This window comes from Notamacropus eugenii, chromosome 3, assembly GCF_028372415.1.
Source record: "Notamacropus eugenii isolate mMacEug1 chromosome 3, mMacEug1.pri_v2, whole genome shotgun sequence".
Taxonomy (NCBI): Eukaryota; Metazoa; Chordata; class Mammalia; order Diprotodontia; family Macropodidae; genus Notamacropus; species Notamacropus eugenii.
Window position 1 is genome coordinate 13219566 of NC_092874.1, and position 23394 is coordinate 13242959.

The 23394-nt window shown below is 46.1% G+C and overlaps 1 protein-coding gene and 1 long non-coding RNA gene across 5 annotated transcripts; one reads left to right on the forward strand and one right to left on the reverse strand.

Annotated features, from left to right (window-relative positions):
• Positions 1-11233: 11233 nt before the first annotated feature.
• On the reverse strand, positions 11234-16550 carry SP8 (Sp8 transcription factor). Of its 4 annotated transcripts, XM_072650880.1 has the most exons (4): positions 16164-16550; positions 15765-15824; positions 15206-15250; positions 11234-15003 (listed from the first exon to the last, which is right to left on the reverse strand). In XM_072650880.1, exon 4 carries the CDS (start codon positions 14968-14970, stop codon positions 13465-13467), a length of 1506 nt encoding a protein of 501 aa, XP_072506981.1. In that variant the 5' UTR covers positions 14971-15003; positions 15206-15250; positions 15765-15824; positions 16164-16550; the 3' UTR covers positions 11234-13464. The 4 variants fall into 4 exon arrangements, with proteins under 4 accessions (XP_072506981.1, XP_072506980.1, XP_072506982.1 ...); XM_072650879.1 differs by lacking the exon at positions 15765-15824; XM_072650881.1 differs by lacking the exon at positions 15206-15250.
• Positions 16551-17833: 1283 nt separating this feature from the next.
• LOC140532429 (uncharacterized) lies at positions 17834-19785 on the forward strand. The gene is made up of 3 exons (XR_011976510.1): positions 17834-18233; positions 18610-18830; positions 19391-19785. It is a non-coding gene; the product is annotated as an uncharacterized lncRNA (long non-coding RNA).
• The last annotated feature ends 3609 nt before the right edge of the window (positions 19786-23394 follow it).

Below are 23394 nucleotides of genomic sequence, written 5' to 3' on the forward strand. Positions count from 1 at the left end.
TTGATGAGACTTTGGGACTGAATGAGAAACCTTCAGGAAAAAAAAGCAAAACAATGAAATCAGAAAACGATGGTCTAGGTTATTTGGAGTTTTTCCCCTTTTGGGGAATCAATGACTAATGATAGAACTGATAAAGATAGAAGGAAGATTATAAACTCTAGAAGGGAAAATAAAATCCTGAGGGAGGGCAGCAGGGAGCAAATAATGTTCCATTTTTTCTGAGTCCCTAATATACAAGTTGGGTAGTCAATGTTCTTCTCCAGATTTGAGCAGTTTCAAATGAGAATGATATAATCAGGTGGAGGGTATAAAGTTATTGGGGGGAAAAAAGAATTCACCCAAATTCAAATTTCAGTGTCTAGTGATGGCCACATGAGCTCCACTAAAAGGAGGCACACCTACACCTAGCTCCCAAAATGAAAACATGCCTGAAATTCTAGCCTAGTTAGGTTTCGGTGCCACTTTGTTTTAGCATAGTAGAAATATTGGAGGGAGGACGGGAATAGGAAGCTATTAACCAACAATCACTTGGGGGCAGTGGCAATGTCTGACTCTCTTGGTTCGTACTTGGATGCTCTTGAAAAATTGTGATTTCATCAAACCATATGGCACGCTTGGTTGTATATCTTTTCAGAGTTTCAGAAGAACCCCACATAACTGAACGACCATGACCAAGGGAACACAGAGAACTAGGTCAGTTTCATCTTACTCCTGCCTCCCTTTAAGTACCAAGCAAATGTTGGTTTCTATTTTCTTTCTGGGTTTAAAAAAGTCATACATAAAGTCACTGTTTGCATTTCCTGAAGAGCCAAGGGCTATTTTATAAGCAAAAGGAGCTTCTTGCCTGACAAAGCACTGGTGGCTATGAAAGAGAGCTGATAGAGGAAGAGGAAAACATTTTCCAAAATTTTTTAAGCTTTCTTTTTATATATAAAGTGAGTTTGTACTTATGTTTTACCTGCCTCTCATTACCTAGAATGTGTTTGATATTATCTAGGTTGAACAAGGAAAAACATTTTTATGTGCGACAAGAACGAAAAAAAGAGGAGTAAAACAAGTGTTCTGCCCTCTCTCACTGGTTAGTGACTGATTTCTTTATGTTGAAAAAAAAACTTGAGGTTAAAATGTGTTATCTCCTACATATTGATATAAAATTGGCAAAATAATCCTGACATTTATTTGGGATAAAAGAAATGCTCCAAGGCAACGGTATTATTGGATTTTGAGATAATTTACATTTTATGGATACTGTGATAAGGACAAAGCTTCTGAAATGTAAATTCAAGAACTGAAAAGAAACAAGAATCTTAAAATAGAAACTTTTTTTTGAAACCAAAATAAAACAAAAGCCTATTCATAATTTGCAGATTATGATTCAGGTGAAATGCAAATGCAAAAAGACTGCCAACATATCACAAACTCCTCACCATTCAAAAGAATAAGACTCATAGAAGCTAAGACATTGATAGGTGAAGAAATTACATTTCACAAACTTGTACTCTCATGCTTTCTCTCCAAGGATTCTAAGTTATTAATTTGCCTAAATTCCTCATCATTTCTCTCAGAATCTGTCCTCTACTAAGTTATGAAGTTATCTCAATTTAATATATCGGGATCAAATGAGATGTTTTACATATATTTGCATTTTGTGAACACCGAAGCACTCTGTAAATATTAGCTATTATTATCTTAATTTCCATGATGACAAAGGGTGAGGAAGACAGGAGGGCTGGTTGTTTCAACCAGGGCTGGGATGTTCTGATTCTTGGATTTTTATTCAGGAACATCTCAGGTTTTATCCTTGTCTCTTACACACTCACTCCTTAGGAGTGTAATGCTGAGTAAATCATTAAATTATTGTAAAATACTGATATTAAAGAGCACCTACCTCACAAGGCTGTTATGAAAATCAAAAGAGATGATGATGATGATGATGATGATGATGATGATGATGATGATGATGATATGATGAATGCTTTGTAAACCATAAAATGCCATATAAATCTAAGTTACCATTATTATTAAACCGTTGTATAAATGTTAGCTGATATTATTAGTATAGCAATCTCATCTCATTCAATGGATTTCAGATCCTGACATTCTTTTCTATTTAATATTCTCTAGGCTGTTGAGCAAGTAGATAAAATAACTATATTATATATGAAGATATTATTATTATCATTAGCAGCATTAGTAATATTATTATTGTTGCCTCATCTTTTTTCAATGGAGCTTTCACAGAAATGGTCCTGGAACAAGTCCCCATCTCCTGTTGTCCTTTTATATTTAATGTTCTACAGATTTAATTTGCAGAGGATTCAAATGACTGCTTCTTAAAGCTGAATAAAAGTGTTGAGGTAAACCTCACCTTCTGTAGGCTCACTAAAAGCATTAATCATAATTAATAATAGTTATATTATTATGTTTTTCTAGGCAAGATCCAGCACATATGGGACACCCCAGTCATGAAACTTTGGCGTACAGCCTTAGCTCTAAATGATTTCCCTTGTTCTTTGGAAAAGTGAGGTCTGCTAAAGTAGAAAAATCCTTACAGATATAAATTGCTTTCCAACTCTAGTGAGAAGCCAGACTGGAGCTCTCAGTCTTGAATGTGACTGAGCTCTCCACCACCTGTAACAAAGCAGAATCTACGGAGAAAACTTGTAATGTCTTCCTAAGATCCCTTGGAAAACTGAAGCAGCTTGGTGGTGTCTCTAAATACTAATGATATGGCTTAATTTAGTAAGAGGCGTTTGTATTCTGGAAGCCCTGATAAATAATGCCAAAGCAGTAGCTCTCTCTAAGGTGCTTGTAACTAAAGAGCAGGAGCAATCCCTTTGGCAACATATTTCAAGTCAACTCCCCTCACCCCATTTTGTTCCTACAACATCAAAGGTAAAGTCAGATATGTTATGTTATCAAAGTCAATGTTATGTTATCAAAAAGTCAGTATGGATTGCCTATCATCTGGGGGGGGGGAAATTGTAGTACTTCTTAACCAACCAGAAACTAATTATTAAAACTCTGCAACAGACTAACTCTTTATGAAAAAGAGAGACCAAAACACAACTTGCATTACATAAACTGGAAGATTACTGAAATACTGAGAACACACTAACAATCTGCCCCCTAAGGAATTTCAGGAGGAAGTGAATTGATGGAGTAAAATCAACGCATTGGAGTGGAAGTGGAGGAGTAAAAACCTTGGGTTCCAGCTCTCTACCTCTGCCCCTGATAAGCTACAGATCCCAGGCAACATCACTTAACCTCAATGGCCTGTTTCCTAACCTTTAAAATTAGGGAGTTGGAGAAGCTGACATCAAGTTGTTTTTTTTTTTTACTGTAATCTTCTCTAATTTTATACATTTTTAATCTTACCAAAAGAATGAGATTACTTTTACTGTTCCACAAAGAGACTTCAGAGATTTGAGGCCAAATATATTTAACTAACTAAAACAAGCTGGGAACAACAGAGCAAGCCCTCCAAATACTGGAAAACCACCATCAATCAACCTTCATATATTTTTTAAAGACATTCCACCTCTGACTAGGTTTCCCCTAATCTACAAAAGCCATTGTTAGTTCACATGAAAGAAGCAAGTCCCTGATTGTGAATCGAGAAAGCCAAAAGAAGGGACAGGTATGCCAGAGAGAAATGAGGCATTGCCAGGAGCACAAAACCAGCTGAAGTGATGGGAAACCTGATGATGGAGTGTTAGCATAATTAGGGGCATTGAATTAAGGGCAAAATTGGGCCAGCACAAAGCCTTTATTTTCAGTTGAACTAGACAATCACCTGCACTTCTGGCGAGGAGAAAAAAAATCTATTTTCTTTATTCTATTTCAGCACTTAAAATAGACTGCCTGAAAATCTAGACTGAAAAGACTCATAGCACCAGATGATGTAAAGATAACCCAAGGTAGCCCAGACACTCCCCTCCCCTTCCCATAAAGTGAAAATGAACATAGTGTAAATTGATTGGTGATTTAGTCCCTTTCAAACAAGTCTGAAAACTTGATAAGCTGGCTCTGGTTTCTTGGTTGTTTATTTAGAAACCTTAAAGCTGGTGGCAGCTGAAACCATTTAAAGGAACAAATTGTAAAGGGAAAAGAAAATGGAAATACGTAAGAGGATGCACTTAAGTCAATAATACCTTTAAGAGTTTCTTCTTAAAAAAGGAAAAAAAACACATAAACTACATCATTTAATCAGAGTATTTTTAAAAGAAAAGCCTCCAGATTTAATTTGTAGATTTGATCCAGATCATGATAAGGGAGCGGTTTCCTATATTTTTTTTGCCTTGTAGACTTTATTCCCTGTTATACACTGAGCAAGTCTTATATGTGCAGAATTTGCCACCCACAACTGTTTTTCTGCAGAATCAATGAAAAAAAGGGGGGAAATTGATGATATGAAATGGGAAAGATCTGGCTGATCCCAGGTCAGGTGTTTGAAGGCAAATCCCCATTTTTAGAAGATTGCCTCTAAAATACTCTCACTGAAAACCAGTTTCCTCAACTTGTACTTTCTCCAGCGCAGAATGCAGTTAATCTCTAGCCAAGGGAAGTATTTTAACTGTTCCATAATAAAGAAGAACAGGGCAATACTTGACTATAGTTAATAAGCTTTCAACTTGAAGTAACAAAATTCTTCCAGGGCTTGGAGGTGAGGAAGGTAAGAAAAGGGAATTGACTAGCTCGTCGGCAGTAAAGGAGATTTGAAAGCCACTTGTGGCTGGGACTTTCGAGGCCTCATTTAGAATTGAAAGTATCAAGGGAATTTGGTTCCTGGTGACAGCACAGTGGGAATTCCCACTCCAACAACCCATGAAATGTTATTGCATAATTATTCACCTTCTGAGGCCCATTAGAACTTATCAGCAGAGAAAGAAATTTAATTTAAACTCACCCCTCTGTGCTAAAGAATTACAGAGCCAGGAGATCAAAGCGTGCAGCTTTGTAGCCCAGTGGTTTGCAACACCTAGCCACAATAGGGTGAGAAGAAGGGAGGGGGGAGACCCCGGAATTCCTATGCTTTGCAACTTTGTGGGGACTGGAGAGATGGCAGGATGGGGGAAGGGTCTCTGACTCACTGACTTGTTTGATGGAGAAATATGTGAATTTTAATGCTGGGAAGATCCTTTAGGTCTGTGTATCAGTTATATATTTGAAACCGCAGCTTATTTCTGGGGAACACAAATTCCAGTTTCTTTCTAGGAGATTAGAGGCATCATGCCTGCCTTACCAACAGGATGAGCCCTTCCTCTTCCTTCCCCATTGTTGTGATCCAGTGTGCCAGTGTGAATGGGTGCATGTAAAAACACATCTCAGATGCTGTTGGGGATACCAACTATACAGCTTGTGAATTTCACTTAAAGCAAGCCCTAAGATAAAAAAAAATGTTTAAGCCACAGTTTCACCATATTGTGACTTAAACACATACTCTATATGGTGTGTATATAAAAACAAACCATCACCACTTATTACTTTCCTTCGATTAAGTAGAGTCTGGTGCTACTGGCATACATAGAAGATATGGGGCTAATTTAAAAAGATAATTCTCAACAAATGCTACCAAGACTTGATGGAAAGATGACAATGAAAAGTCACTAGGGTCTTGATCAGCTGCCTTAGGTAGGCTGAGATCAAGAATGAAGAATCCAGGATCCAGTGAACATCCCCACCCTATCACCTGGCTCTGTCATATGCCTGGCATTGAGTAGAAAGTGAATAAATATATGCTGAATTGAAATCAGTGGAATGTCATGTGAATCTTTTAATCCAACTATCTCATTGCAGGCACTGGTTGTCAAAAAGATTTCTTCCCCAACCCCATGGCCTAGCAGTAATGTTATAGAAATGTTATTCTTCCCCCACAAAAAAAAGGAAAAAAATAAATGTAACATTGCTTAAGGATGAGGACCAATTCTGGTCTTAAAGAGAAAAGACAATACATCTCCCTCTCTCTTTGCAGAGGTGGAGGACTACAGGTATGGAACATTGTATACATGCTCACACTTCATTGATGTATTCATTAGTTTTGCAGAATTTTTTTTCTATTCATATTCTTTGTTACAGGACTGGTTACTGGGTAGGGGAAGGGAAAGGACATATTTGGAAATATACCTGATGTAAACATCAAAATATCGATCTTTTTTTTTTTTGGTAAAGAAATGCTATTTTTTAGGAATGTCTTAGGTTGCAGATGAAAAGTCTTGCTCTGGAGGCTACTTTGGGGTTGGAAGAGAACGCACCTTACAAAGGACTTCAGCTCCATTGCAACAAACCAAGCCCACACACACAGACACATATATGAAAAATTCTGACACACCCATATGCACAAATGCAGTGCCACATTTACAATAAATGCACAAATGGAATCACAAACACACTCCATTAGAACTCAAATACATGCTTTGCTTGTCTCTCTAGGCCTATTCTTTGGTTTCAGGAATCAGGAAGAAAAAGAAGGGGAGGAAAGAGGGATTGCTCCCCTGGGTTTCCCAGATTGAGATGAAAATGGAGACGAGCTCAGGTCAAGCAGAGTTGGGGGAAAACAGAGTACAAAACAGTAGGGAGGAGAGGAGAGAGGGAAAACTGGGGTCGGGATGGGTGGGCTGAGAGGCAGGCTCTAAAAGAGACCCTGGGATCTATTCATCTGCCAGCAGGGAGGTCTTGGGGTCAGGGCCCTGGAAGCCAGGCACAGGCAGCCAGGGCTGCATAGGGCTCTTGGCCCCCACAGCCTCTATGATTCCTTCCAGTTCTAAATCTATGATTTGAAGTATCTAGGAAGAGGGAGGTAGAGAAGAATGGGGGTTAAGTGAGAGCAGGGGCAGGAGAAGGAGGGTTCCTGCAGACTCAGCCAGGCGACAGGCAGGGCATCTAAGAAACACACAGTAGGGGGAAGGTCACAGGGAGTTGGAGCAAGGCTAGACCAAGGCAGGACTCAAATCAGCCCTTGGGAGTGCCCCAAAGAGTTGGAGACGAGAGGTCTGGGTAGAAGAAGGGTCACTGAGAAACAAAACTCATGCTAGCCCCTCAAGTGCCTTCCCCATGGTAGGGTTGAGGCCAGAGCACCCACATACCTCAAACACACCCACATAAACATAAAAACACTGACAATACAAGAGAATTCACATACAAACACAGCCATGGTTGGCATAAAGGTGGCAGCCTCCCCTACCTCTGCCTCCAGCTGCCCTGGCCTTCCACCCAGTCACAAGAAGAGCCCAACAGAACAAAGCTGAAGAGAGCAAATCAGACTGGACAGAGGCTGTGGCTGCAGAGAAGAGACAAGAACACAGGGTGGCGCTCTGTCCCCACCACAGGAGGGAGGTCACCAGACCAGCAGCAGCCTTGTGAAAGCATCTTGGCTGGCCTGCGCCCTGGCTTTTGTGTGTCAGGAGCCAGTGGGAGAGGTACGGGGGTGGGGGGAGTTGTGGGGGGAGAGAATCGATAAGGCAGCAATGCAGAAGGACCCAGGAGTCACTGTTCCCTGGGCCTGGCCTTTCCTTGTACTCAAGTTTGAATTCTCCAGCAATAATAAAATATTATATATACCTCTGAAATACCATGACTACAACAGCCCCCATGAATCTGGAATATTCTAAGGTTGACCAGGCAAGTCACCACCAGCCCCAATACCAGAAGCCTTAAAGGCAGTGCATGGGGTGGGGGAAAAAGAAAAAGGAGAGAAGTTCTAAATAGAAGGGAATGAATCCTTTCCCAACAACTCTCAATCATCCAACAAGAAGCAAAATCTTGAAGAACCAAGTAGTCTTTACTCCTGGATAAGGAGAGAATCACATATTGTTTTAAAGGCAAACTAATCTCAGGTCTTTAATAGAACCCAAAATCCAAAACTGAAAAATAGCAGTTGGGGGGGGGGGGCAATCACTCCCTGACTAAGCTTTGTCCCCTGCTACCCAACCTCGAGGTTCTTTCTATTCCATGAGTAACTGGAAGAAAATAATTCCCAGTGCCTACCATGGCTCTGCCCACAATCTTCTCAAAACATATGTAAATAAAGTCCCCTCTATCAACTGGAAAAAAAGAAAGTTGTCTACAACAAACATTCCAAAACAAGTGCAAAGAGTCAAGCAAGAAGCCTTCCAGGTAGCCATCCATTGAACAAAGGAATGATTTCCATGAACCCAGAACATAGGAAAGGGGGGGAGGAAAGGAGACAAAATGAAAAAAGGAAGAAAGCCAAAAGAGAAGAGAGAAAGAGTGCAACAGATATGAAAAATCATATAGTAGAAACCCAGCACCAGCTGCACGATCACGATCATTTGCCGAGGGCACCATCATCCCTCACCACACTCTCAGTCCATACCTAACAGCAATTGCATTCAATTCTATGAAAAAAAAATTAACCTCAAACTATTAAAAAAGAATGTCAGGCCACTAGGAAATACACTTTAATAAGACAGAAAGGGTAAACCTGCCTAGTGTTTCTTATGGGAGAAACAAACAAAGTCCTGCCTTTTCAGAAAGAAGGGGAAGATCTGTAGGAAAATCAGTAGGAAAACCTGTAAAGACAGGAGAGTGAAACTGAAACTACAGGCCTGCCCCAAATCAGTCCTTACTGGGGAACTGCATGGTATTAAATGAAACATATCACAGGATTCAAGAATTTCCCTTATCATAGGCTCTCTCTTTATCCTTTCTTCTAAGATCAAAAAGAATTTCAGTCCATATATTTTCTCCCTAAGTTTTGCTTACTCATTTCTTTTCCTACCTAAAAGACAGATCTAAGAGATAACATCTGACCTTTGTACTCATCCTAGAGCGGAGAAAAATAAAATCTGTTTCAAAGAAATTCTTACACAATGCCTTCAGTAATGTCCCATCAAACATCCTTGCCCAAAGGACACATTTGAAATTGTAAAAATGTTGTCAGCGCCAATATCTGAAGCTGCTTCCTAGGAATCTGACCGTAATCGATGTGATGGGCTAATTGTCCCTTTTATTTTTGCCCTACAGATTCAGAAGCCAAGGAGAAGGGTGGAGCAGAAGGAAGTCAGAGTTCGAGGTTTTTTCCCAGTTCGGGGTAGGAAATTATCAAATTAGGAAAGTGAATTGACTGCATGAAGTATCTTTGTCAGTTTCCACAATACTTCCACTTGACTAAAAGTCTCAGTTTCAACTGAGTGAAAGCTTATAATTAATAAAGAAGACAAGGTAAGGCAAGGAAAATACATGCCACCTTATGGAATATTAACCCCAAATTGGAGAAAAGAATGGAATCAAGAGACCGACAAAACCTCTGGATTGGTCTAGGATACCTTACAGTCTTCAGGGGACCAATTGATATTCCCTAGTTGGCCTGACCTCTAGGTCAACAACTGACCTCCTTATACCTTGATCTGCTCGACTGAATGCTAACTGCTGAGTTCAAAGGTAGCCGACGCCCCCCGTTACCTTACCAGAGAACCAAAGCCCTGGCTAAGGGAAGATAGGAAAGAGGGAAAAAACCTGTCCCTAGACAGATAATTGATATAGAGGTAGATAGATAGAAACATAGATGGGTGCCCAACTTCACCCCATAATGTTACAAACAATGCATTCAAAATCTAAACCTTGGATTTGCTCTTCTACAAACTGTTATAACCATCTTCTGGAAGCTATGATCAGTTGAACCAAACAACACAATGTTGGGGATGGGAGAAGAGACAGAAAGAAAGCGAAAGTTTGTTCCATCTGTACAACTCTAGAAAACCTGACTTCTGCCACCTGAGATAAATCTTTTCCAAGACAGCGTCTCTCCTTATTGTCACCACCTCTTAAATCAACCATCGATTCTGTGGCAATATGCAATGCAACCGATATTATAAATGTACCATCGCTTTCTTACCTGCCACCACATTTAACTCCTTCAGCCCAGCTTTCTCCGAAGCCCTCTGCACTGCAACTTTCAATTAAAAAAGAAAGAAAGAAAGAATGTTGATTTAATGGTGCTCTGGACATTACTCCTTAGAACAAATGGACAGAAAGAGGCAGTTTTACTTTTCAAAAAAACATCCATCCTATCTCAGGCTTCAGCCCCAAGAAAGCCCCAGCAAGCTGCTAACTGTTGCTTAGGTTAAGTGGGAAAGTTCTGTGGGGCCTCCCCTCAAACATATGCATCTCTGTGGAGGCAGCCTGCTGCTCGGGCAAGACCTCCTTTCATAATCTGTTTTTACCTCTAATTGCCATTTGACTCCTGAATTTGTAACAACTGGAACATTTAGCCTGCTTTTCCTTCCCCTGTTTCATAACCAGTTACTTCAATGGCAAGATTTCAGTTCTAGATGGAAACAAATTCTCAATGGTGGAATTCTCAATTCTCAAATGGAGAAACAAAAAGGAGCAAAACCTCTAAGAATCTCAGTTCCATAGGTTTGTTATTTTATTATTATTATTATAAGTCAACTTGGAAAATGGGACCTCTGAGCTAGCTATGAAGAAGCTTGATATCTGAGTCTGGGAACATCAAAATTACTTCAGGCTTAGAATTATCCTTTAAGAAATATTCAAGCTCACAAAGACATTTGAAGTGACAATCACTGATAGATATGTGAATAAAAAAAATGTAAATATTTGTTTTGCCATTTAATAGATCGAAGTTTAATCCTTTTTCTTTGGAGTCTCAAGGGGATTTAAAACAGAAAACTACACAATTTTTTTACCCCTCCATATAAACTATAACTAAAACGTCTAACGACAAAAGTAAGATTTTGTTAAAGTTACCGACCCCTCCCCCACCCAAATCCCATGCCTTCGAACCTCAAAAGTCATTCACAAACCTATATTTTTATTTAGATCTTATTGAGGAGTGCTGAGCAGTCTTACTAGATTCAGCCAATGGTCAAGTTTTGTCTTAGGTTTTGGTTTCGGGTGTTTTTTGTTTTGTTGTCAGGGAGGGTAGACTTAGAAAGAAAACATTTCCTAAGAACCGGTTAATTTGAACAAATTTTAAGCAGTCAGCAATTACTTCCTTGGAACGTAACCTGTTGGCACATCATGAATTCTATTGGATGGTTACCACCAAGCCTTATCTCCTAAATTCACAAAATATAGCTGTCGAGAGGATTTAGGGAACAAATCTTTAGATTTCCTTAATATTTTTTTTTTGAATGCGGTGTTTTGTCTTAGTGTTCTATTTGGTTTTCCTGGGAGTATTTAGCCAGAGAAAACATGCCAACTCCCCCAGATCTGAGGAACAAGAAATACGAATTAATCGACCTAACAATCATCTTTTCTCCGAGTTTATTAATACCATTTAAAATATTACAAATAAATCAATTACATCTCATGCATTTAAAATGCAAGTCTAAAATGTCCCAGCGAAAAACTTTCCATTTCAATGTGAAATATCCAAACGATTTCAACATTACAATGAGGAACTAGTTTGCAGAGCTCGCAAACCTTTGGAGTGTAGGGCAGAAGGGCGGATTAACAGTTAACAAAGGTAACCTGCAGGAAATACACATAGGCCAAAGTTCGTTCAGTTTCACTTGGACAAATTTATTTAATACATGGGTTTGAGGTCAAACCCACTTGTTATGAAATATAGGAGAACGTCCACTTTAACTATGCCTGAACTGCCGATGCAAATATAAGTACATGCTTCATTAAATTAAATGTAATCCAACATTTATCAAATAGCATCTTAGTTACAGTTTGATACCTATCTAAATTAATATCCGAGCAAAACTAGGTCCTGAAAGAGTACCTGCACGGCCACTTCCAGAGCAAGTCTCCAGAAACGCAGTTCACTAGGACTGCAACAATAACTCTGAATATTCCTTTCTTGTGACAAAAAAAAAAAATCTCAAGTTGACTTCAATATATTTTCAAATATTTACTGCAAGTATATACAAGAAAAATACTATACAAAATCGTCTTCTGGACAACTGCGGCTCGCACCTGGACACTGGTGGAGTTATATTTAACTGCTAACTAAACTAGAAGGATTCTCCAGTTGAACAGACCATTAGGTTCGGATATATTTTACAAAGATTTCTTCTTCTTCTTTTTTTTTGTCCTATTCCCCCTATCCCTCCCTTTTGGCATTCGGACTAAATCCTCGATTGCAAGCTAACCACAGCATCTTCACTTATTTAAAGGTTTAAGTCACACAGAGAATAAGAGAAATTTAATCCTAAATATTTTCAACCGGATTGCATGAAGATATAGAAACGATAACTCCACAAACGGGCGGCCGGGAGAACAAAAAGACTGGGAATTATTCTGGGGAGAGCTGGAGAGCGAGGTAGAAAAAGGACAAATTCAGAGATACTTAATCTGGTCTCGCCGGAAAGAAGGCCATTTTTGCATAAGAAAAAGACGCTTACCCTAAACCCCACTCCCACCCTCACCCCAGAAGTTAAGTTCAGGAGATCAAAATCACTTTGGGATCGATATTAACTGCACGGGTTCAAGAGAAAGACTTGCTATGCTCGAGGCTGTTGGAAAAAATGAGCTTTGTGACTGGAGAAGAGGACTTTTTGTTTCGAAAGCAATGCATATGTATACACATAGATTATATATAGTACGTGTATATATAATATATATGTAGACATACCCATGTGGGTCTGCGTGTGTGTGTTAAAGGAAGCTGCTGAGCACATAAACAGAGACTGGCCCCATTTTTCAAACTGTCGAAAGTTTGATTGGGGGGGTGGGGGGAGATAGGAGGGAGGCACCCAGGAAAGTTTCTGCGGCAATGAATTGTAACTGTCAATTGGGCCACTTTCTCTGCTGCCAAAAGCTGAGGGCGCCCCTCAAGCTGTCAGACTCAGGGGACCTCCGCTAGCCGGCGAGAAATACCGGAACCCTGCTCCGGGGTCTTGCTCCAAGGCGGAAGCGGCACAGGCCGGGATCCGGCCCAGCTAGCAGCCCTGTCCTCAGCCCTGAGAGGCCCTCCTCCTCACCTTTATCAAATTTGCCTGAGTGAGCCACCCCCTCCCACCTGCTGCCCCAAGATTCCCAGGTCTGGGCAGGCAGCCTCTAGTTGCCCTGCTTAAGCACACCACACACACACACACACACACACACACACACACACACACACACACACACACACACACACACACACACACACACACACCCCTCTATCAATCGGAAGTAAACCCTGGGGGAGGGGGGACAATTCAAACCCTAGAGGGGATGCATGGGGGTGAGGGGGCAGATTTGAACTCCTCGGAGAAAGAATGAAAGAGATCGCAAAAGAAGGAAAGAAGGAAGGGAGGGGCGGGAGGAAAAATGTCCAAAAAAGCGATACAAGTTACTTACACGTCCATGTCCCCTTTACAAAGTTAAGTGTCACAGAGAGAAAAGGGAGACCCCAAAGCGTCCCCGTCCCCGAGGGCCGAGGGGCGCAGACAGGTGGACAGCAGAGGGCTTGGCTTGGCCATCGGGGCCCCGGGCACAGGCTGCCGGGGCCCAGGCTGGCGAGCCAGGAGCCACGGACGCCGTGGTTCACTCCAGCCCGTTTCGGTGGCCTGGCTCCGGGGGCTGGAGCAGCTCCGGAGAATGGCACGGTGGGCTCCCGGCTGCGCTGTGCTCGCTGTCGGTGTCGCTGCCCTTCTTGCCGCCGCTGCCCGAGCCCGCCGAGCCGCCGCCGCCGCCGCCGCCTCCGCTGTGGGTCTTGACGTGCTTGCTGAGGTGGTCGCTGCGCATGAAGCGCTTGTTGCACACCGGGCAGGCGAAGCGCTTCTCGCCCGTGTGGGTCCGCAGGTGCCGCTGCAGCTCGTCCGAGCGCGTGAACCTCTTACCGCAGAAGAGCCAGTTGCACACGAAAGGCCGCTCTCCCGTGTGCCATCGCAGGTGCGCCTTCAGGTGTGACGTCTTGCCGTACACCTTGCCGCAGCCCGGGATGTGGCAGCTGTGCAGGCCCTTGCGCCGAAGACTGGCACCGGCCGGGCCCAGCCGCTCAGCCTCCTGGCAGTTGGGGCAATCGCAGGTGGCGCGGCCGGAGTAGCGGCGAGCAGAAGAGCGCGGGGAGCCCCCAAGGGGTGCAGATGGCCCCCCGCCGCCCAGCATAGAGCCGCCAGCGCCGGCCAGCGGCGACGGGGCCGAGTCTGGATAGGATCCCGGGAGTACCGGTTTGAAGCTGTCCATCAGGTGCTGCCCGGCCGGGCTGAGCAGGTGCGTCGAGGCGCCGCTGCTAAAGGCCGAGTGGCCCAGGCCGGAGTAGTCCGAGTTGTAGCCGCCCAGCGGCGAATGCAGCGACCCCTGCAGCCCCCCCGCGGCCGGGTGCAGAGATCCGGGCAGCGCGGCAGCCCCGTTGGGATTCTGCACGTCGATCCAGCCAGCTCCCACGTCCCACCAGCTGGAGGCGGCGCCTGTCGCGCCCACTTCGCCCGCAGCTCCCAGGCCGGGGTGCGAGGGCTTGAACCACGACTCGTACGGGTGAGCCATCCCCACGCGAGGGTAGATCCCCTGCAGGCCGTCCACCGACGTATGCACCTTGGACAGGAACACTGGCTGATGAGAACCGTCCTGACTGTGCGCTGCCGCGGACGAACTGCCCCCGCCGCCACCACCGCCGCCGCCACCCCCGCCGCCGCCCCCACCGCCGCCTGACACACCGGGGGCCTGGAAGACTGAGTAATCGTTAGCGAAGGGCGAGCCCGAGGCGGCTGCAGCAGCCGCGGCAGCCGCGGCTGCGGCGCTGCTGGAGGTGAGCGAGAAGGCGCTGGAGCCGGGAGAGCCTCCACAGCTGAAGGAGTCCGACACAAGAGCTGCAGCGGCCGCGGCTGCAGCCGCTGCAGCTGCAGCAGCTGAGGACGAGCCCCCGGTCCGGGAGGACCCAGACACCCCAAAGCCGGAAAGGCTGGAGCCCACCACGTTACAGCTGCCGGACGAGGAAGAGGAAGTGCGTTTCCAAGGGTGGAAGCCTTTGCCGAACGAGGACGCGCTGTCCGAGAGGGAGGAGGGCGACGGGCTGGGACTGCCGATCTTGTTACAGGTAGCAGCGAGCATGGCTAGAGGCGTGGATCCCAACCTCGGTTCTTCCTGCGGGAAAGAAGAGAGGAAACAGGGGACGGGGAAGGAAGGTGGGGGCGGGGAAGGGCATGTGGATGGGATGGGATGGGATGGGATGGGATGGGATGGGATGGGATGGAAGAGAAAGTGCATCAGTTCCTTGATAGCCTCTAAGATTTCCTACACACATTGCATCCCCATTTTTCCCCGCAGCGAGCCTCTACCAACTCACCTTTCACACCCACCAATAGCCCGGGAACCCGGCTGGCTTTCTAATCTAGAGAGAGGAGGGGAGAAAGTTTGACTGCTGGGCATCTGGAGTGAGAGGCACTCACTCCTAGAGAGACTTTGACAGGCAGCCTCCCTGAAAGCCAACGCACTCACACACACAAGGCCCAGAACAGACACTTTCGACTGGGAAAGGGGGGGGGGGGGGCTCAGAATTTCAGGAAGACGAAGAACAGAGGGATGGGAATCTTGTCTGAAAAAGAAATCCGCAAAAATCGTTGGTTTGAATCGAATTGAGTGTGTGTGTGTGTGTGTGTGTATGTGTGTGTGTTTTAAAGCAGCATTCGAGTGTCTTTCCCTGGCCATCCATCCATCGCGAGGTTCCCTACCGACTTCCAGTCCCCAGAAACTGATCCTTGTTAGTTTCTCTCAACCAAGAAAGGTAGGACCTCTGGAGTCCGCTGGTTCTCCCCCTTTGTCATGGCTGTTATTGTCATTTTAAATCACACCGACCACAGTTTGAGAAAACAAAACAAAACCATACCGAGGCGGGTTCCACGTACCTGCAGGATGCGGCGGGCTGCGGAATTTTAAGGGGGAGGGGAGCCGCTGCTGCCAAGTGCCTGGGAGCAAAAGAAAAAGCTGCCTTTCTTTCTTTCCCCCCTGAAACAGTCACATGGAAGATAGGCTGGACCAGCCCTTCTCCCCGGACGGCCGCAGCCGGACTCTGGGAGGTGATTCGAATAAATGCTCTTACAACCTTTTCTTGAGCTCAAAAAGAGTGACTCTGGCCCCCCTCCCGTCCCCCTTTTTCTTTTCTCCAAATTCACTTGTACTTAAGGGAAAAAAATCCTCAATAGAGAGACTGATAGCCCCTGTCCTGGCCGGGGCTATTTTAGCCCCCTCCAATCGGCGAGAGAAAGAAACTAATTAAACCAGCAAGAGAAAATCCTTAAACTCACCCCTAGCAGTGAAGTTGCCATCCCACCAAAGTGCCCTCCTCCTCCTCCTCCTCTCAGAGGATCTTTTATATATTGATAAATCAGAGGCAGTGTTTTTTTTAGAGGTGTGCAATACAATGATCTGGTCCGCCCCTTCCAGCACAATTGTAGCCCTCTCCGCGGCTTTGAAGTACCGCTGAGCCTCGGCCAGCCAATCTGCGGCGCCGCCGGGCCGCTCAGACACGCTGCTGCGTGAGGTCACCAGCCCCAGCCCCAGCGCCAGAGCCAGCCCCAACCCAGTGGAGCGAGCAAGACGCCGGGCGGGAGCGGGCGCAGGCAGCCGCAACAGCAGCCGCAGCAGCAGCCGCAGCAGCAGCAGCAGCAGCCCCAGTGGCCAGCTCCTATTCTCCAGAAGTGGAGAGACCGAGTGTGTGTTTATGAGTGTGTGTGTGTGTGTGTGTGTGTGTGTGTATGTGCCACAAAGCTTGCAGAGGAGAGCCGCACTGCCACTACGTGATCTCGCGCGCGCGCACACGTACGCGCGCGCGAGCACACACACACACACACACACACACACACACACACACAAAATCAGATTTTACAAGCAAGTCAAACATTGCAAAGTTAAGGGAGGTTGGGCAAATAAAAGATGTCGCCTAAACGCAGCTGCCATCCTACACCCTCATCCCTTGTTACCTAAAAGCTGAGCGCTGGGGTTAACTCCGCGGTGGGCTCTGTCACTTTCTCAGGAGAAGCTCACTAGCCCCGCTCCCCTCCCGTAGGACCCAAGTGGGGGAGGGTATATGAGGTGCCCTAGCTCCTTTTGCATCTAATCCTTTGGCCTCCCCCGCCCCCTGCGATGGTGTGTCTGTAAGGGTTTGGAAGTCCAAGTTTCCTTCATGCGGGAGGGGCAGTGTTTGCCCAGTTACTAAAGCTGTGGACATTTCAATACAAAAGGCATTAGATAGAGATGGGGGGGGGGGGGGGCGTTGATGGGATTGATTTTCCCCCGTGTACGTAAATCTGCTACTGGACTGCGAGAGGAAGGGAGAGGGGGAACTGAAAGAAATCTCTTAACAGATAACTCCATACTTCTTTGGGGGAAGACAAGTTTTATATCTCCCCCCTTTTCTTACCCTTCCCCCCTGTCCCCACCCTACATCTTTCTCCCATCCGTAAACCCCGTTTTCCGGGTCTCAAACCCTGTCCGGGGGATTCCATTTGTTAAATGACGACCCTTCCTCAGAGATGCCATCCCAAGTTCTATGCCGCAGCAAGCAGACAGAGCTTCAACCCGTCGGAACCCCAAAGCAAACTCCTGCACCTCATACGCCATGTTCCAGCAGCAATTCCAGCGTTTGGATGTGGCTCCCAGGGCTCTAGGAAGCCAGATTTGACCATGGAATTAGGGATGGGGCTCAGTTCTTTGGATTTTTAAAAATTTACCTGTTAAAGTCCTCTCCTAGAATAATCCAGCTTCGTGTAGCCTGCCTGCCTTTCCCGGGTTTTTCTGAGCTCCACTCTCAAGCTGGGGGGCTCTGGCGCGTCCCATGGAGCCAAGCCGACCTGGACGTCGGTTGGAACGAGTTTTTTTACCCTTTTTTATCTACAGTGCTGAGATATTGACTGTCCATCATATCTATTGATCGGGGCGGGGGGGGGGGGGGAGAGACGAAGAAGCTTATACTTTGGAGCCAGTGTGAAGTAAATTAATGAACTGCTTTCTTTCTCTGAAGGCTGACGCTTACCATAAATGTCGTGTTGCTCTCTCTCTCTCTCTCTCTCCGCGAGCCGCTCTGAATGATTTTAGCCTGTTGAGAAGGCGTGACAGGCCAACCCAGAAGGAGGAAGGGGTGGGGGAAGGAGGGAACTCCGTTTAACAAATAAAAAAGAATTAACTCCATTGCTTTGGTCTCCTTCTGTAATGATATTCATTTTACGGACCTAATGCACAATTGCTGGAATTTCGGGTTTAATTCCAATCAATAGTATTATCCACTGAAGGGGTGGGGAGGGGAGACGCCCTTTGTATGAATACTTATTAAGTTTATCTTTTTGTCCTTCTGTCTTCTTGGAACCGAAACTAAGCTAGTAAGTAAAACTTCAGATCTGGGACTCAGAGGAAAGGAAGGTTTGGATGTGGGCTGGCTCTCGCATGCAAAGAACTCACAGTTGAAGATAACATTGTTGAGCCCCTGTTACTTTGAAATCTAAAGTTTTAACAAGTTTATTTTTGATAAGTGTTTTGTACCCACTACTAGAGAACGATGTAATTATGTGTTAAGTAATACGGTGAAATTTCCATCTGCCGCTTTTCAGACTGTTTCTCACTCTAGAGTCTCAAACTGCGTGATTGTCTTTTGGTAGTAACATTATTTTAAAAATCAAACGAGATATTTTTGTGACCAGACACAAAGATGACAAATTTCTCTCCTCCCCTTCTCCACCCTCTCTATCCCCACAACAGCAACAAAAAGTTACCATATATGTGTTGTGGAAACCTATCTCAGGCTTTATGGAAAAGACAAAGGAAATTACAGGACTCTGTGAACACATGGAAAACTGGACTCAGAGAAGCCTCTCTGTTTCTGATTTCATGGAGACAGGCAGCAGTGAGTCTGAGACTGTTCCCTGCACCCTAGAGGAATGACCTGATCTTGGCTGAAACCTCCACCGGAGGTTACATCTGTAAGCGATTGTATACTGGACCTTCTGGGCAAGGGAGGGGCCGGGTGGCAAAAGTGCGCAGAGTAGTCTAGGGCCACCTGGGTTTCTATTCCGCTGTTCACCTGTGCGATATTAACCATAGCTAAGTCTACAGAGTTTATTCTAAAGAGATCCTGCAAGTTTGGAGGGGGGAGGAAATAAAGCCCAGATTTTCTGAAATTAATTATAAGTTATGTTTTTCCTTTCTCTGCTTCCACCCCCCATGAAGTTTAATGTACTGGGGCTAGATGGATGTTGGTGCCGTTTCTTGAAAACCTGTGGGATCCACTCTCAATGAAGCTTTTAAAAAAAATCTATTAGCATTCTGTATGCATCGGTAGCATAAATTTCATTTGAATTTCAAATTTAATAAACCAGGAGGTTTTTAATCATCCCTGGTTTTATTTGTTTGATATTAACATGCTTATTGACCGGGTCTGTTGACCGGTTTGATCATTACAGGACAGCAAAAAGTTAATTAAAACGACCACAGCTCCTTAATCATATCATCTGTCTCATCCATGTCGTTCCCTTTATTACAGGCGATGATGGATCGGCTCCCAGATTAATCTCTCTGTTTCTTCGATTTGGACAACAGCTTTGGGGGCCTAATTTACATCCTGGGAACAACCTGCTCAAGTCTACCGAACACCTTGCTACGACAATAGACAGCAACAACCTCCCTGCGAGGGGAAGTGGGAAAGCGAGCTGGCTGCCGGCTGAGCCCGATCCTCACATGGATCCGGGGTCCGAAAGGACGCCCTGGGGTCTCCGAGAAGCCCGTAAGAATATAGAAGCAGAAAAGCTGGGGGACTGGGGGTGGGGAGGAGAAGGAGGGGAAGCCCTTGAGGGCTGGGGAGGGAAAGAATGTTGTTGCTGTGCAGTTAAATAGCCTGCAAATATGTATACAGACCCACATTGAAATAAAGTCTTTGGAAACCATTAAGTACAATTAGTAGCAATTTCTCTTCTAAGCACCCAAGTTCTCTCGCGGTTTCCTAGGGCTCCTAAAGGTGTCTACACATTCCGAGGTTAGGTGTTAATACGTCCAGATGTTCTCCGAGAGAGATATAAACTGGATGTGAAGAGAAGGGGCACACGCCTCACAGGGAAGCATGCGTGTGTGAGACTGTGTGTGTGTTCGCAGAGTATACAGGAAATTAACAGCGTGGCTGTTTCTGCAGCATTCCCCTTTCCCAGGAAAGGTCCAAAGAAACGCGAAAAAGCCCAGAGGAGACTGACGTGAAGCTTCCCCACCTTTTCCCCCCTTCGAGCGAAGTTTTAGCCCTGGATGAGGGACTTTCTCCTTGGAGGGGGCAGAGGCTGGGGGAGCTTCCCTCTCCCAGTGGCTGCACTGGGGATTTACAGGTCCTGAACCGATTTGCTACTAAATAAACCTTGCGGGGGACTAAGGATGGGAGGTGCAAGGGTGAACAGAAGGAAGCTGGGGAAAGGAGCACCGAATGGAGGATGTGATGTGGGCGGGAGAAGGGGCGGCAGTGGCGGGGAGGTGAGGGGGTGGGAGAGTTTGGGGCGGGGGGAAGGTTGTCTCTGTATTAGCTTTTCCTTCCATAGCTCCCAAGTTTGAGCCCCAGGGTCAAAGCTTCTCCTCTGCCCTCCTTCCCTGGGAAAATCCAACGAGGCCTGCTTGTCTGTACCTGCGGCTCCCGTCTCACTGCCTGCTCCAGTCTTGGCCCACTCCCCTTCCCACCTGGCAGCAGCCTAGGGATAGATTAGAGCTGACTAGGCCCGGCAATCATCCTAGCCCCTTGCGGAGCGGCAGGAGGAAGGAGGGGTTTTTGGTTGATTGGGTGTTTTTCTGTTTGGGGGGCGTCCCTCCTCCCTCACCACCACCCACGACCCAACCCAACTAGGAAGCAGCTCTTCTCCTGACAGATGGTGAAGCTTTGCCTGGCGCGGTGCCCCCTTTGAATGCACCCTCCCACCCTAATCACCTTCTGGTAGTTTGGGGACATTGGTTCTTTATGTCAGGGTCATTTGTGAATTAGAAGGACAAGCAGGGATCTCGATGGACTGAGAAGTGAGATTTACAGGGCGGCAGGTGACACACAAGTCACTGCTCTGGAATGACCTCGGAAACTCTAGTGTATTTTCGCTTAGCTGACGCTGGTGACTGATTTTTGCTCTAAGTAGCAGTCCCCTGCTGTGGCGCGATAAGACCTTCTCCCCCCACCTCCCACGCCTTGATTTCCCATTCCACCTCCCCTTCCCCCAACAGTCCCTTCAGTCCGGCAAACACTTGAAAACACCCGAGCTTCTGGATCCCATACAAGAGGACTTTGGCAATGCCCTTGACCTTCTTGTCTATAAAGGGCAGTAATTCGAGCTGCGGCATTTTCCCTACTGGACAACTAGGACCCAAGTGAGACTTTTCCCCTTCGGATTAGGGAGAGAAACTCTACATCCCCCAAACTCAGTCTGTACTTAGGTGTGGCAGAGAGATAGATAAACTCGGGGCACCGTTCCCTTCTGCTTTTCTTGGGGGTTTGCTCCTCTCTCTGTGTGCTAATGAGAAATACCGGACAAGGGAGCTCCCTGTTTTGTCGGTATCTGGTACACATGTCAGTCACTCTGTGCTTGTGGCAGAGAACTGGGCTCACGGTAATTCTATAGGGAGCAAACTCCCGGTGTACCTGAGTGCACATGAGAATATCCATGTAGGAAAATCAAGCTTTGTCTCCCCCAATTCATCACGTCCATTTCTGAAACAGGAAGGGGTGACAAGGGAGAGACCAGTGTGCATCTTACTGAGATGTGGGATGTGTGGGGTGTGTGTGTATGAGAGAGAGACAGAGAGAGAGAGAGAGAGAGAGAGAGAGAGAGAGAGGGGGGGAGGGAGGGAGGGAGGGAGGGAGGGAGAGGGAGAGAGAGAGAAGGTATTTGTGATGTGCAGAGAAAGCCAAGTACTGAAAGGTCCCGGGAAGCAGAGGAGCAAGCAGCTTTCCTGCTCTATGGGCTTGCTTACAATACGTGTATATCAGTCGTGTTGGGGGGGGGGGGGGTAGGGTACATTATCTATAACTTGCTCCCTGCTAACATGCAGAGTTAAAAACTACTAAATTCTGATCCTCCATGTTATCGATTTCTTTTCATTCCGTTCTTTGACTGGAGAAGCTAAGGCGCCCAGATGACCCAGCGTCTCCTCCAGACGCTTGACAATTGCAATCGCAGTTTGGGGAAGATAAATGTTACTTTGGGGATTGCGTTTAATTACAAACGAGCAAGGGGCGGCTGGGGGACTTGTCGGAACCCACTGTGAAGAGAGAGCCCTGGCAAGGTTTACTAATGGTGCAGAAAGGTGGGGAGGGGTGCCGGAGGGAGGATACAGTAAGCATTTGAAAAATCGCTTGGGCTGGAAATGACAGTCCCACTGGAACGGTGGGCTGCTCAGTCAGGGCTAGGGAGCCCCGAGGAGGACAATGGTCCACTACCACACAGTGCCATTGAGGCCAGGCAGGCCAGAGCCTAGGAAAGAAAAACGTCCTCTGGAGTTCACCGTTTAGTCAGTGGTATAGAAAAGAACAGTAGAAACTGCTTTTCTTTGTTTGGGGGTCAAATAAGCACATACTTTTAGAAGAGAGGAGGAGAAGAGAAAGAGAAAAAATAAAATAAGAGATGAGAGAGAAAAGAGATTGAGAAAAGTGAGCTATGAGAGAGAGAAAAGAGGGAAGAGGCGTGAGAAGAAAGGATAAAATGAGGGAAGAGATGTGAGAGAAGAAAAAAGCAGAAAAATATGAGAGAAGAGATGAAAAGAAAAGAGAGGAGATCAGGAAAGGAAAAGGGGGAGAGAGAGAGAGAGAGAGAGAGAGAGAGAGAGAGAGAGAGAGAGAGAGAGAGAGAGAGAGAGAGAGAGATGGAGCAGTTACCTGTCCTACCCTAGGTCAGGTGGACAGCTATATTTACCATGTCCCTTCCCACCCACCCCTCACCCTTGAAATTCATCTGCTGCCACTTTTGTGAGTTTGTGTGTATGTGTGTGCTACTCTCTGTTCTTGTGGCAGCGCAATTAGGGGTGTGTGTGTGTGTGTGTGTGTGTGTGTGTGTGTGTGTGTGTGTGTTGCTTTTTAAATAGCCCGAGTGACGAGCAGAAAGGGGTTGCTCACAGGTTCTCTCCTCCTCGCTGACCCGGCGGGACGAGCTTGCAGGGCAGTCCTGAGCAGATGTCCCCATTTAAGGCCTCCCTTTCCCCACATGTCTGTCGGAGATGGTCGCCGCCGCTACCGAGGAGGAAGCTCGCTTCCAACCTGGCCCATTCCGGCCCATAATGGGCACGTTATTCTGGCCCACTGAGCACGAACAAAATGGGCTTCAGATCGCGTGCTTTCGGCTCATTCGCCGCTGCGTCCAGAGAGGAGGGAGTAGGGGTTGCTGGGGAGAAGCGGGAGGGGGTGGGGGAGTTAGGTGGCAGCGGGAGCTGGTAAGGGGGGTGGGGTAGGGAAGCCTGCCTGGCCTCGCAGATCCCATGGCAGGGACACAACCCTCTCCCAAGTTGGGTGTTTTCCCCGACTGCCTCCCTCCCTAGCCG

Coding starts and splice junctions, on each gene's coding strand:
- SP8 (XM_072650878.1), bottom strand. CDS start 16,184: ATGGCAACTTCACTGCTAGGG. Junction 15,004..16,163: donor TGGCAACTTCACTGCTAGGG/GTGAGTTTAAGG, acceptor TCTTTCCCGCAG/GAAGAACCGAGGTTGGGATC.